The sequence below is a fragment of the Pyrgilauda ruficollis genome, unplaced genomic scaffold, assembly GCF_017590135.1.
Source record: "Pyrgilauda ruficollis isolate IOZ18807 unplaced genomic scaffold, ASM1759013v1 scaffold96, whole genome shotgun sequence".
NCBI classification, from domain to species: Eukaryota; Metazoa; Chordata; class Aves; order Passeriformes; family Passeridae; genus Pyrgilauda; species Pyrgilauda ruficollis.
The window spans coordinates 982,444-995,747 of record NW_024531710.1 but is presented as its reverse complement, the minus strand read 5'-3'; the positions used below and the strand labels follow the sequence as shown (position 1 = coordinate 995,747).

Genomic DNA, 13,304 nt, shown 5'->3' with positions numbered 1-13,304 from the left:
AGTATTTGACCAAACGCTTGCACACGGCTGAGTTAGCATGGCATAACAAGTCAGCCCTGTCAGCGGGGGGCTGATGGTTGCTCCTTGCCCGTTGTAACTGGAACTGAAATCCATGAGCTGCAGCAGTGTGTGTGCAGTGAGGGGTGTGTGTGTGCATGGCACAGGCTGCTGCCAGACAGACTCGGCTCAGGTGATGAATGGACAATCAGTAGAACATGGTACCTTAATTGCTTTCAATCAGTTATCAAGATCCAAAATATGGTTTGTTTTTTTGCCATATATACTGTATTTACGTCCAGAAGTATCTTATTGATATATACATTATCAACATAGTAATTATCCTTATTAATTGTTTGCACTCCCATAACAACTGGCAGCTCCAACCTCTGACAAAAGTCACTGGACAAGCCCTATAAGGGCCTCTGTTTCTAACTTTAACTGATTAAAATTACAAAGACTCAGCTGTCTTGACCTTTGCATATTAACCTTAGTTCTACTAAATTCAGAGAGATCATTCACAGCATGTAAGGTTAAGTGTATGTTTTAATCTTTTACATGGTTAGGGTATAAATATTCACTTGCTATAATGCACCAACAGGTTTTGAGTGCAAAGCTCAGAGAAGAAAAAAGAGGAAGTCATCTCTCTCCAGATGAAGCTACAGCTTCCCTTAGCTCATCTCTGAAACCAAGGAAAGCCAGATAACTAAGGTCAGCACTTGTTATACACAGCCAGCACCACCAAGAAACCCAGATCTCATCCCAGCCCCAAATGTAAGCATTAGGTGACTTTGCTTCCTGTTTCTCATTTTTCCCCTTCTCAGACCATCTGCAGCTAAGTTATAAACCTACCTTTCAGTAAAACACACACATAAATTTTTCATATTTTACATGCTTATGTGGTTAAGAAATATAAATGTGAGATTTAATCTTTTATGATAGCTGATCAGAAAACTGCATTGTCAGATAACCACAGGAACTCACAACATTTGTACCAACATTCTGACTGTCCTCTTGTCTTTGAGACTCTGCACATTTCCATACTTCACAAGCACTTACATTTCCCTGCTCATGTACACTAAAACTGCCTGTTTATAACTGCCACAAACCCAAAAAACTGATTTGAAAAATGCATTTTCTAGTCAATTTTATTTATGAGAGAAATGTTGATCCGTACCCTGTTTACACAGTGGCTTTTACTCGTTTAAATTTTCAGATGTATTTACCCTGTTAAGAGGTGAAGTGAGTTCTCAGTGGCATGTGTGCCCCCAGTCCCTTCTCTCAAGGGTTATAGAGGCAAAAATATAGCAATAACCTTTGAATTATATAGAAAAAGAAAATGCCAGCTGATTGTCTTTGAGACTGAAGTCCCCAGATTGATTAAACACTTAATACTGCACGGAAGACAGAACTAGAAAAGCTATATAGACAGACTCATATATATATGCTGAATGTACACACATGGTGTGCATCAAATCTGACTGGGAGAAGAGCTGTTAAGGAAAACAAAACTGTTCCATCTTCTATGCCCTTCAAGTCCATGGCCTTTTTCTTGCACAGCCAGCCATGGGAATACTCAATTCCAACTGCAGAAAAGGTTCAGCATGTTGTAATTCAGCCTTTAGTTTTTAAAAATACTTAAGTGACCTAAAAAAACAAAACAACAACAAAAAACCTCATTCTGAAAGTTTAATTTTAAAGTCAAGTTTACTTGCTGATAAAAAATGTTGAGAACCACAATTGGCCTTAGCTACTGCACTCTATTTCTTAATCCACAGAGGATTTCTAGTGCCACCAGTCAGCTAAAACTGATATTCTGCTAGGAATATATAATCCACAAAGTATGTGCTCTGAAAACAATATACACATCTTAGTTTGGTAAATATAAGGCTTTTTTAAAAGATTATGGAAAGGATTTTTCCTTGACGACGGACCAAAAAAAAAGCAAAGGAATCAAGACTTTCTCCTAGTTTCTAATTTTATCCCTAGGAAGCCTCTTTTTCCTACTTACTTCAGAGAATGTTCTCAAATTTACTACTGTTTCTGTTAAAGTTGAAGCTAGGATCTGCACTCCCTAAAATGAGCTTTGGTTCCCTCACCTTAAGCATGGCTGATCCCAGAACTGTGAGAGTACAGAAGCACGCTTTCATCCATGCTTTATGGATGTGGTGATGCTTTCTTCTCACTCAGAAACGGCTGGCCATGCACATCTGCATCCAAAGGCATCCAGCTGTTGGTGCAGAGGATGTTCTCACTGAGCCAGTGGCCTGCAAGGCCAGTCTCATCTGTTTGGTCATCCCTGAGATGACCTCTCCAGCCTACTAAACCCACCCTAAAACAGTTCTGCTTCTCTACCTTCTTTATTTTTCTTTCCACTGTTCAATCCTAAGTCAACTTCACTTCAAATTAAAGTGACAGCCCTTCTCCTTGCTGATTGGCTAAAAACTGAGTCCTGATTCCCATCCTTGAATATGATACCTTTACAACTGAGGAAAATGTAACTTTTCCCATCTTCTTTGTTTATTTTTGAAAATACCCAGCCCTTACTTCTCCTATCGTTATTCCTAACCCTCTGATTTGTGTTGCTCTTTCTGGATTCTCCCCATGTATTAGATCTTTCTGAAGAGTGGTACCATAATGAATTCAGTATTGCAGCTGAGGCCTCTCCAGCTTTCAGCAGAACAAAGCTTTGTGTCCAGTGATCCTCAGAACACTTTGCAGGAAGAATAAGGTACATTACTAATTCCCTGTGTTCTTGAAAACATTCAGAGCACTGTCCACCCTAAAGTAGGAAGTCACAGCAGGGCCAGACTTTCCCCAAAATCAGTTCTTAAATTTCATGAGGTCTTGCTTCAGACTCCTCTCTATATCAATAAAACAGAATTTAAGTTGTCAACAAACCAGACATTAAATACTAAATAGAATCATGATTAAAACTGATACTAAAATGACTGCATTCATTGAAAGAGATTTTCACTCCTTACTGTGCTGTTAATCTAGGGGAAAAAATCTCTAATCCCACAAATGGCCAATAGTGATGGATTTTGGACACTTCCACTTCTCTTGTTTAATGCAGAGAAGTAGAAGGGTACATGAACCTGCATTCAATATCTACAAAGACAAGAGAGCTGAGATCTGATTCCAGATGTATTTTCTGCTTCTTGCTTTTTGTTTACAAACACCATGAAGTGAGAAGAGGAAGAGGCAGCTGGGTTACTTCAGGCTGATTAAATTGCTGACTACACAAACACTGAAATTTGTACACTGGGCACTCTGCAATTGTCAGGAGGAAGGGAAAGCTGGGCTTTCTGGAGGCAGCACCCAAACTCAGAGTGTGGTAACAAGTCAGTCACCTGTCTGAATTCATAAAGCAGTTTCTAGAAGACAGACCTGCAGCGATCTGGTGTTCCTGTAAGTGTCTGGCTTCTCTTCAGGTGAGTCTTGGGGTTTTACATTGCACTATTCAGATTCTTCTACATTGCAGGTTCTACTCAGAAGTCTACTTTATATTACCATTTTGCAATAGAGTAGTAAATACTGGTGTTTAAGACCATCAATGGGTAATCTCACCCAAGCCTTTTGTCCTGGAATAACTCCACTATCACCTAAAACTACCATCTGAATGACAAAAATTTTAAACTTTGAAAATGGTTTGAGTTGGAGTCTAAGTTATGTGGCTGAAGTCAGTATTTACATTTGAAAAAAATTAGGGAGCAAATTGTGAAGTTTATTGGCCTTCCTAGCAGTATTTTCAACTGCTGGTGATGAATTGTTAAAGGAGTGCACACAGAGCTGCTTTTCTGCCTGTGATGGTTAATTCTGTGTCAAAGCTGGGAAAAAAATACATAGCCTAGTCTCCTTTGCATTTTAAAAGCTCTTTTCTGTTCCAGACATCTAGTCAAAAAGATGGAAATCCTGTTGCCTTTTACATATAGAATATGCTGAATACCTGTTTTTTGGCACAGGAAGAAAAGGTGAAAATACTTTGACTAAAACAATAACACAGCAAGTAGGATCAATGAGTCATTTACTATTTGCATTAATGAAATACATCCAGCTGAGCTATGAAGATATGGTATGTGATAACAGCTGAAAGGAAGGTGCTGATAAGGGCTTGGCCAGCCTTATTTCATGAGCTGATAAAGAGCTGGTTGCTCAAAAGATGAAGCAATGTTGATGAAAAACCCTTCCACATGATGCAAGAAAGCAATGAGGAAAAAGGAGAGTACAAGTAGGAAGGAATGCAAAGTATCCATGTTCCTTTTCACTGGAATGCACTGTCATCATGTATCTTTTCCTTAATGCATCCACATGTCACATTTATAGGGACAGGACAGGTTTCTTTATAGTCTGCCATTTCAATTTTCCTCAGTGCTCCTAGCCCAAGGAGCAGGATTTGAACATTTCAGACCTTCTACAAAATGTTCTGCATTAGCTTTTCTTATTCCTTTATGAGTCCCGTGGCCTGCAGTGCCATCAGCTGACTCTCACTTCCCCAGCAGGGAATCTCATTTCCACTCTGTCCCATGCATTTCACACAGCATCAGTGAACTTACAGCACGAGGAGTATTGTGGGAAATGCATTTACAAGTGCTGAAAATGAGAAACACAGAAGATCACAAAGACTGAACCATCTGTGCCACTTTGTTGTATTGCACAGAGGGACAACTGCAAATGAAATTCTGTGTAGAATGAAAGCTTGCTAATCCCAAATTGATAGCTTGTTCTTGGCACAACCTTGTTTTCCAAGGAGGCCAGTTTGATCTCTGATTGACCTCATTTTCTTGATGTGGCCTTGGAATAGAGCTTTGACTTTTTAATGATGTGCCAAAACACAGAATTCTGTTTTGCTGTGACTGAACTGGGAATGGGCTGGAAGTTGAACGTACATTGCTTTGTTTTGATCTGAAGCACAAAGTTCTGGGACAACCTTTAACAATCCTTCTGACCCGAAGCTGCACGAGGAAACTGGATTACCAAATAAAACCACCTTAGCACACTGTGACAAACTAAACATGACTAGGAAGCAATTGTCAGCTGCAATACGAAACTGCCAGCCAAGTTCAGCCCAGTGCTGCTTACTTCTGCATTCCTATGTTTTATAGCTGGGACACAAACCTTACCAGGAATCCTAAGCTTTTACTGCTAGGAGAACTTCTGCTGCCCTGCAACAATGAAAGCAATAAATTAAACTGCTCCTTCTGAGCTGTCTGCACCTCTGCAATTCCTGTTGCCCCACCTGAGCAGCACTGCCACACGTGCCCGTGGCCAGAGGCAGCTGGGTTTTATGGCTCTTGCTCTGTGTGGACTCTGAATCATGGCTTCTGTGAGTCAGCCTGTGACACCGGACAGCGTCTGCTTTGGGAGTTTAATTCTGAAAGTGGAACCAGTTTATGTCACTGACACAGTAGTTATAGTGTCTGTTATTCCTTCTGAGTAATCTTATTTATTTATTTACTTTTTAATAAAAGACGTCCCTACCACGTCAGCGCCTTATTCAATTTGTGTCAGGACACTGAGAACAGAACTCATCCAACCTGCTGTGTCCCAAGAGCTGCTGCTCTCTGCTGCTTTTACTGTGGTGTAACCTTTTCACCACATATTTGGAATCACTGATAAGACTGTGGTTTCAGGGGAATGTTTATCCATATTGCCCCAGATCTACCAACAACTTAGAAGGTGGTACTGCACTTAGGTGAAAGAAAAACACCTCAGGAATTTTATGGAAACCTTTCTTGAAAGGGAACTTACATTTTTCCATTGAAAATGTACTTTTCTGATCACAACTTACGTACTCCTTTTATTTCTAATGTTTCAGTCAAAATAATTTCCACATGGAATATTATGCAGCTATTTTTGCACTGGGTGTTTACCAGCAGATTAGGTGAGAGTTGAAGCAAAAAGCATAATGAAGTGCTGTGAAACAACACACTCCTATGAATGTTTCCTCTTATATCCACCCCAACAGAACAATTTATCAGAGCATCTTTTACTGGTGAAACCAACAGAATGGAAAAGTGCACTGGTACATTCACCTCTACAAATCATTTATTGTTCTAAATTTAATTCAGCAGTAGTTAAATGGTCAAAGCTGAATTTTTAACAATGTTTTGTAATTATATTTTTGGAGATAGAATATTAAAATGCCAATTTTATGTATAAAGACTATTAGCACTGTTTGGGGGTGAATCTCTGATTTTTTACAAAGAGAATAATAATTTAAAAACCTCATTATGACATTGTTTCTCAGATCTAATATTAAAATCATAAAACTTAAGAACTGTCTGAATTGTTAGCTAGTGTTGCTTGGGTAGTTCTGCAATACTCAAAAGAGCTACATTAATTTACACCAGCCAGAGATGTGGCTCCATATACACTTTCAAAGTGTATTTCTAAGACTTGATGTGAAATAACAGGAAGACTGTTTTGGATTCAATTGGCACACCAGTAATTTTCATCTCACTGCTTTTTCCACCCTGTTTTGGGGTCGAGGGATTTAAAGTGGCAGGAAGACATAGGTTATTTGTTGAAGGTAGATTACTATGTAATTTGGCTCACACAAAATACACCCATGGTAGTAAAAACTAGCATATTTGTTAAAGCTAAATTCCCCAAATCTCTGCGTAATGAAACAGCAATCTGTGGTTATGAGCTTTTGGACAAATCTGAACCTGGACCAATGGCTTCTAAGTCAAAGATCAACTTGGGGCCAACACCTTCCTCTGTCACAGTCAGTGTCAGGGGGGTACTTTCAAGAGGAACTTTTCCTCTCATCCTAACAGCACAACAGCTCCTGGTGACCTCTGACTCAAGGATATTTTGTGGATACTTCACTCACATCTATTACCATGCAATAAACCTTGTTAGTCAGAGAACTATTTTTAAGAAACCTGAATTATGAAAAAGAAAATTTAGCACCTATTTGACCGTGTTACCCTGCTGTTCTTTCCTCTCTCTGGCTTTCTACAAAGGAAATGTATTTTCTGGCTACTCTCTGGCTGTATACAAGGGAATGTTGTGGGAACACACCAATGACACAGGTCTTGCCTGTCAGGGAATATTGTAAATATTGTAAATCTGTGATGTGCAAAGAGATATCCCATTAGTGATAACTCAAATCTGCCCATATAGGAAAATACCACTTTGGGCCCTAGAAGCAATCATTTTGCATCACTCTATTAAAGCAAAACCCTCCAAGCCAGCCATGAGCAATGCCAGATGCTGATTCTGAAGCACAGCTGACTGCCAGATATGCTCATGGTCTGGTTCTCCTTGGCTGCTCTGTACCACTGGACATGGCAGCTCCAAGACATTATATTTAATTTCACATCTTTTCCAATAAGAAGTCCTTAATAATGAACGCAATATAAATGGTTAGACCCAGATATCTGCATTAAAAGATACCTTTTCAGGCCTCAGAAAAACCAATCTTACCATTCAGTTTTTTATATCTTATTTGTAAACAGTCATGCAGGACTGGTAACAACATTTTGCTCCTGTAAAGCACCACCCTTGTGAGAATGCCAAATATGAGGAATAACAGATCAGGCCTCACACATCTGTGTCAGGCAATAAATGTTTTATCTCAGTTTCAACAAGGAGGAGTCAGAAGTTCAGTGATTTACTCAAGGTCACACAGGAAGCCTGACAGTGCTATGAGTCTCAGCTGTCCTTCTCACTATCTTCCTACCAGATAAGCATTGAGAAATGCAAAGTTACAGCACTCAGAAAGAACTACCTATATAAAAGTCCAGGAAATAACAATATCTCGTGAGATAGCTGCCAGCTAGGCACTCATATATTAGCAGTAAATCTAGTAAATCCTATTTCTTTAATGTGTTAGCTGAAGAATTTATAAGGCAAACACTGATGGCTAGGCAGAGCTTCTGAAAGGCTGGTAATGAGCACTGGTGAAAATCTAAGACCTTGTATGGGAACAGAAAGGTCTATTACCCTAGAATTTACATTTAAAATTACATGGCTCTGAAAATGGAGAACTTTTCAATTTCTTAGGAAACCTTTCCTAAGTAGGAGTGATGATTTAATTTCCTCGGCATGCAGGTGAATCAAAGGATTTCGTTACTGTGAGTTTCCAAAAAACCGCTGACACGCGTTAAAAGAACACAGTTTTTCTTTCACAATGTCACTAAGCAGTGACCACAGTAAAGACTAAGATGTGTTGATTTCTCTTTCAGCAGTTTTGGAGCTGCAATAAAAACACGCAGTTAAACAGCAGGTACCAATGGCACAGACGGGTGTGGACAGAAGGAAGAGCCCGTATCTTGGGAACCTTTCTGCTCAGCCACGTGCCAGCAGCAGCCCTGTCACCACGGGACGTGGTGCAGAGCGTGGCTGCTGTCACTCGTTAGCATTGTGCAGCCCCCCGTACCTTGACGGCGTAGTTGTTGAGGGGATCCTTGGCGTAGGAGGCGGGGTAGTACACGGCGTCGCCCGCCTCGCAGCACGGCTTGTCGCTGCTGAGCCGGAAATCCGACCAGCTGTCCACCCCGAAGCGCAGCTGGTCCTTCTGCCCCGCCATGAACAGGTCTTCACATTTCAGTGCCAGCTTCTTCAGCGAGTCAGCGTGCAGGCTCCGGATTTTGCCCACCACCTCCTCTCTGTTCTCGATGCCCCGGTAAAGTGCTTGTCTCTGCGGCTTCTGGACGCCCCGGCCCTGCCGGGCCTGCGGGAGGCGCCGCCCGCTCAGGGACTCCATGCTGTTGGAGCACCGCTCCTTAATACTGGCAGTGGTTAGGCTGGAAACGCTGCTCGTCGCCGAGGTGGCTGCCCTCGGTTTCTCTGCCGGCCTGTCCAAGGAATCTCCCGACTCGTTGTCCAGGATCTTGAGCTCCAGGCTGACCGAGGAGCAGGCGCTGCTTGCTTCCCAGTTGGTGTCAATGTCATAGGTGGGGTTGGCCATGATGCACAGGTTGTTCTCCAGAGCCTGCTTCTGGAGATCTCGGGGTGTTGGCTCTGTGTTAGCTCTCAAAATTGTTTTCTTTGGCAGTGGAGGTGGTGTTGGCTGCAAGTTGTTCACTGTCTCCTGGTCTGCCAGCCCTCCAAAGGCAATGGCATCATCCAAAGCTCCCTTGGGCTGCCTGGGCTGTTTTGGAGGGATCATAGCTGCTCTGGACTGCCCTGTGGAATAAGATAATAGTAAGAGAAGATTAAAGTACTTCATATGTGCTGCTCCTGTTTGCACTCTGCAAAGAAGTTTAAGGCAAAAACCCTTCAAAATCCTGACTAGGACCTGCCCCCGCAACATTTCAAAAACCCCTAGATACATATATGAAAAGATGAGCTAATTAGAAAGTAAATGACCAAATCAGCATCACATATATCTAATTACATCCAGCCAGCCTTGATTTGACCTTGGCACAGATATTGAAATCAGCTTCAGTGCTAGCAGTGCTGCCATTTTACATCCAGCAGACCAATGACAAGAACTGCAAGCAAAAACCAAACCTCAGTTTGACACTTTGGCCAAGTCCAGTCTCAGCAATTACACCCAGTGTCCTATAATTTCTTCTGCAGTCAACTGACTGTAATATTATTCCTTATTTTCTATTCAAATGAGCTAAAACTAAGGGTGGATAACAGTCCATAAAACAATTAGGAAATGCACTAGGCAGGCTGAACATCCTATTTCAGAATGGAGCCCAGAAACTGCTAGACACAAATAACACAGTTTAGATACCCTGCAGGTCACATCAGGCAGGCAGGACTGCCCCAGCAGATTCACACAGTGAAATCAAGGAAGTTAAGCCAACTTCCACTCAAGTTGACAAGTGTGTTGCCATCAAGAGCAGGATCATATTTTGACAGAAATAGTTTCTACCCTGCAATTAAAACTCTTGTGCCCTCCCCCTGACTGTAACTCCTCTAATGCATTTCCCTTCCTAACTTGCCACGGGTACCTTTGCTGGCAATGTTAGGTTCAGAGATAACCAGACCTGGCTTCACTCAAGAGATCCCAAATGGCAAGTTACGTACACACAGGCTGGGATTTCTAGTTTCAGACATTTGTGTGAATCCAGGGAAGACAAACTTCCTGCCATGTGTTCTGGATGGCTTTTATCAAGGGCATTTATGTTTCTTAAGTACCAGAGTCCTTGGAAATGCAGAATAAATTAATGACAATAATATAATGGAGAATAAAAACTAATAAACACACAATACAAATGACCAGCTCATTGCTCTGGGACAAACTGTTGTTACTCATATGAAGATGAGATCCTTCCAATCAACTGCTATTTTCAGAGCAATTATTTTATTATTATTTTACATTATATATAATATATTCAGAGAATGTATTTTATAAGCTTTCTACTTCTCCTGGGAGGTTCACTGACTGTCATGGTAAGGTAGGAAGCCAACTCTGACAGTTGCAAACAGCAGACCTGAAATGGATGCTCTGAATAATTGCAGCTGAGCATCTTTTCTAGTAAGGGAACAGACACCGCAACTATTTGACTATTTATAATGTGCTGAATCAAAAAATCATTTTGGCTGAAAAGACCTTTAAGATCAGAGTCCAACTGTTAACCTAACACTGCCAAGCCCACGAAATCCTTGTAAAGAGAGGACTAAACTGGAAGACTAGAGGAATCTATGAATTACAACACTTCAATCCATAATTAATAATTAATGACTTTGCAGTTTGCAAAAAGAAAGAAATATTAGCTTCCTCTGCATGTTATGATAGGTTGTTACAGTTTTTATGAACACTACAGAACCCAAAATCCACATGGCCAGGATGTACCAAACCCTGCAATGCTGGGATAGAATGCTGAAATACACCTCCTAATTTCAGAAGATCAGAGAGGATCATATTTCTATATGTATCCACAAACAAAACAGCCTTACACCCTACTTCCTTAACAATTGCTCTCTTTTCAGTCACTCCAAGGAGACAGCATCCCAAATGAAAGTTCTATCCCTGTCTTTTGTTTAAGCTCCAGAAACCCTCAGAAGAGCCTTATGGAATTAATAATAAGCCTGGCTATTCCAATGTTTAAAAAACCAAGTTTTGAGCAGGAAATTCTATCACTTTTGTACATACCTGATATTCAGGGAAGACTGGAAATCATGTAAAGGCTGCTGAAGAAAATGTAACTCTTGGAGGGCTCGGGGCCCCTACTGCTCCTTTGCATTGCAGAGAGTGTTTGCTGTGCTGCAGCACTGAATGCTGCTGCCAGCTGGGCACTACAGGAACTCTGTCATGAAGTTCCTTTTGCAGAGGTGAAGTGTGGTATGACTCCAAGTCAAAAGCAGAATTGATGTCTGTGTGCCAGACACACATCCAGATGCCTTTTGCTTAATCCTGAGACAAGTTCATTTCTACTTGCTACCCAATTCTCTTACTCATGCAAACATGTGTCCTCTTCCACAACTGCTCACTCTTACAAAATCTGTGACCTATGTACTTCTCCCCAGCAACACTCTGTGCTGAAGATCACTTGCCTGTTTTCTCCTCCTCACCCTCCTCCCCACTGCAGAGACAGCCTGACTGCTGGGTTTCACAGACACTGCTCAGGAGGCACTTTGCTAACGGGCCTTGCTTGTGGGACTTGCTAACCCAAGGATGCACAGGTGCTGCAGGGAAACAAACTAGAGCAAGATGCACATCCTGAGCAGCAGCAGCAGCAGCAGGAGCAGAAGCCCTCTCCAGGAAAGGTAAGATTTATAACAGCGTTACTGCTTCAGTCTGCTTTGATGACTCTGTCCTCCAAAAACCACTCACACAGAGGAGAGTGTTGAGACTGCAACCAGGGCTGCTTTTGCATAGCTACTGGCACTGTGACATCCAAACAGAATTGGAGAAGGTTTTCATAACCAGGAGTTGTTTTTTCAGATGTCTGGAGGGGGTGGCAGGTTCCAGAGAACTGAATGTACAAGTCATTCTGTAGTTACTGTTTCAAGTACTCTCAGCTGAGAAAAAATGAGTTTGTGTAACATGCTATGTTACAGTGTAGTTTCTTCCCACAAGAACAAGTTTTCCATATTGAAATCTAACCATCTGTATTATCCAGTTGAAAAGTTTCATGTCTGCACTGTTTCTGTGCTGAGTTCTAACACTGTACATTTCTTTCACAGCTACTGGGCCAGTCTCCAGCTCAGCTTTCCCCAAGCATGGCAGGAAACTACACGGCTCAATTTCTTTAAAATCATTGCCTAGCAAGAAAAAAGATTGTCTTAAATGTTGTCCCTGTCAAAGGCACAAGAATGTCCTTTTGCATAGAAATACTAGCAGAATATAAATTTATTTTTCTTGCCTATCCTTTCTTTTTTCTATCCTTTCCCATTGCATGTTTAAAACTCATCATTTCCTTACCTACTGCACAGACTCTCCAACATTGCAAGTTCAGCCTGAGCCACACTCTTGGGAGGCAAAATGGAAAGGAAGAACAGGGACAGTGTTACGCTACCACTTTGAGAGATCTTTGAGCAGTCTGGAATCCACTTCAATGACAGAAAAAAAATTTAACTCTTTACAGACAGCAGATTTCTAGAGAGCTTTAAATAATTCTACAGTTCAATAAGATCTTCCATTATAGAATCTCACTACACTATTTAAATATTAATGCTTAAGTCTCCAGACACCATGCAGAGTTCTGAAACTCTGAAAGACATCTGAGAAAGGCATTTAAGTTTAATTTTTCTGGGTAACTGATTTATCATCAGACTTTGCATTGCAGCCTATTTATGTTAGCTGCTGAAACTATCAAATCTGACATCACTACTTAATAAACACTTACCCTGACTGATAAAAATAACCAAACCATGAAAAAAAACCACAAATGCATCAAGTACCTTCCAGCCACAGCAAAAGCTACCAGCATGCTTCCAATTCCAATAAATGCTGTGCATGTATACCACTATTCTATAAAGCAGTCCTGCACCCAGATTTGCATTAAATCCTCCATTGTTTACACATGTATTGTTAATGGAATAGTTAAAAATCTTACCAGAAAGATTATAGATGTTAGAGAAAGGGAAGCTAACATTTGTTAAGTAACATTGGTGATGCATGTCCAGTGTCTCAGCAGTAACTGGAGACTGGGCACAGGTCTCTTGGGATGTGCAGTAAGAGAAGTCTCATTTTGCTTGGTGACTTGTCAGGTCTTGCTGCCCACCCTCCATTGCACCATCTTGGACATTACCTGTGCTAATTATGTACTACACAAAATGCACCAGACTGGTGCTATAATCCCTGTCTGTCACTGAACTGTCAGTTTTCATCAACAATGACCTCATTACTTTATTTACAGCCTGGCTAAAGCACTGTTTTCTGCCCTGGTCTAACC

At 41.2% G+C, this 13,304-nt stretch overlaps 1 protein-coding gene across 4 annotated transcripts in view; it reads right to left on the bottom strand.

Annotated features, from left to right (window-relative positions):
- PEAK1 (pseudopodium enriched atypical kinase 1) overlaps positions 1-13,304 on the bottom strand; it is a 109,503-nt gene that overhangs the window by 7,701 nt on the left and 88,498 nt on the right. For all 4 annotated transcript variants that reach the window (XM_041489683.1, XM_041489681.1, XM_041489684.1 and 1 more), the window contains one exon: positions 8,387-9,135. In XM_041489683.1, coding sequence (XP_041345617.1) covers positions 8,387-9,135 — 749 coding nt within the window. The remainder of the gene's footprint in view (positions 1-8,386; positions 9,136-13,304) is intronic.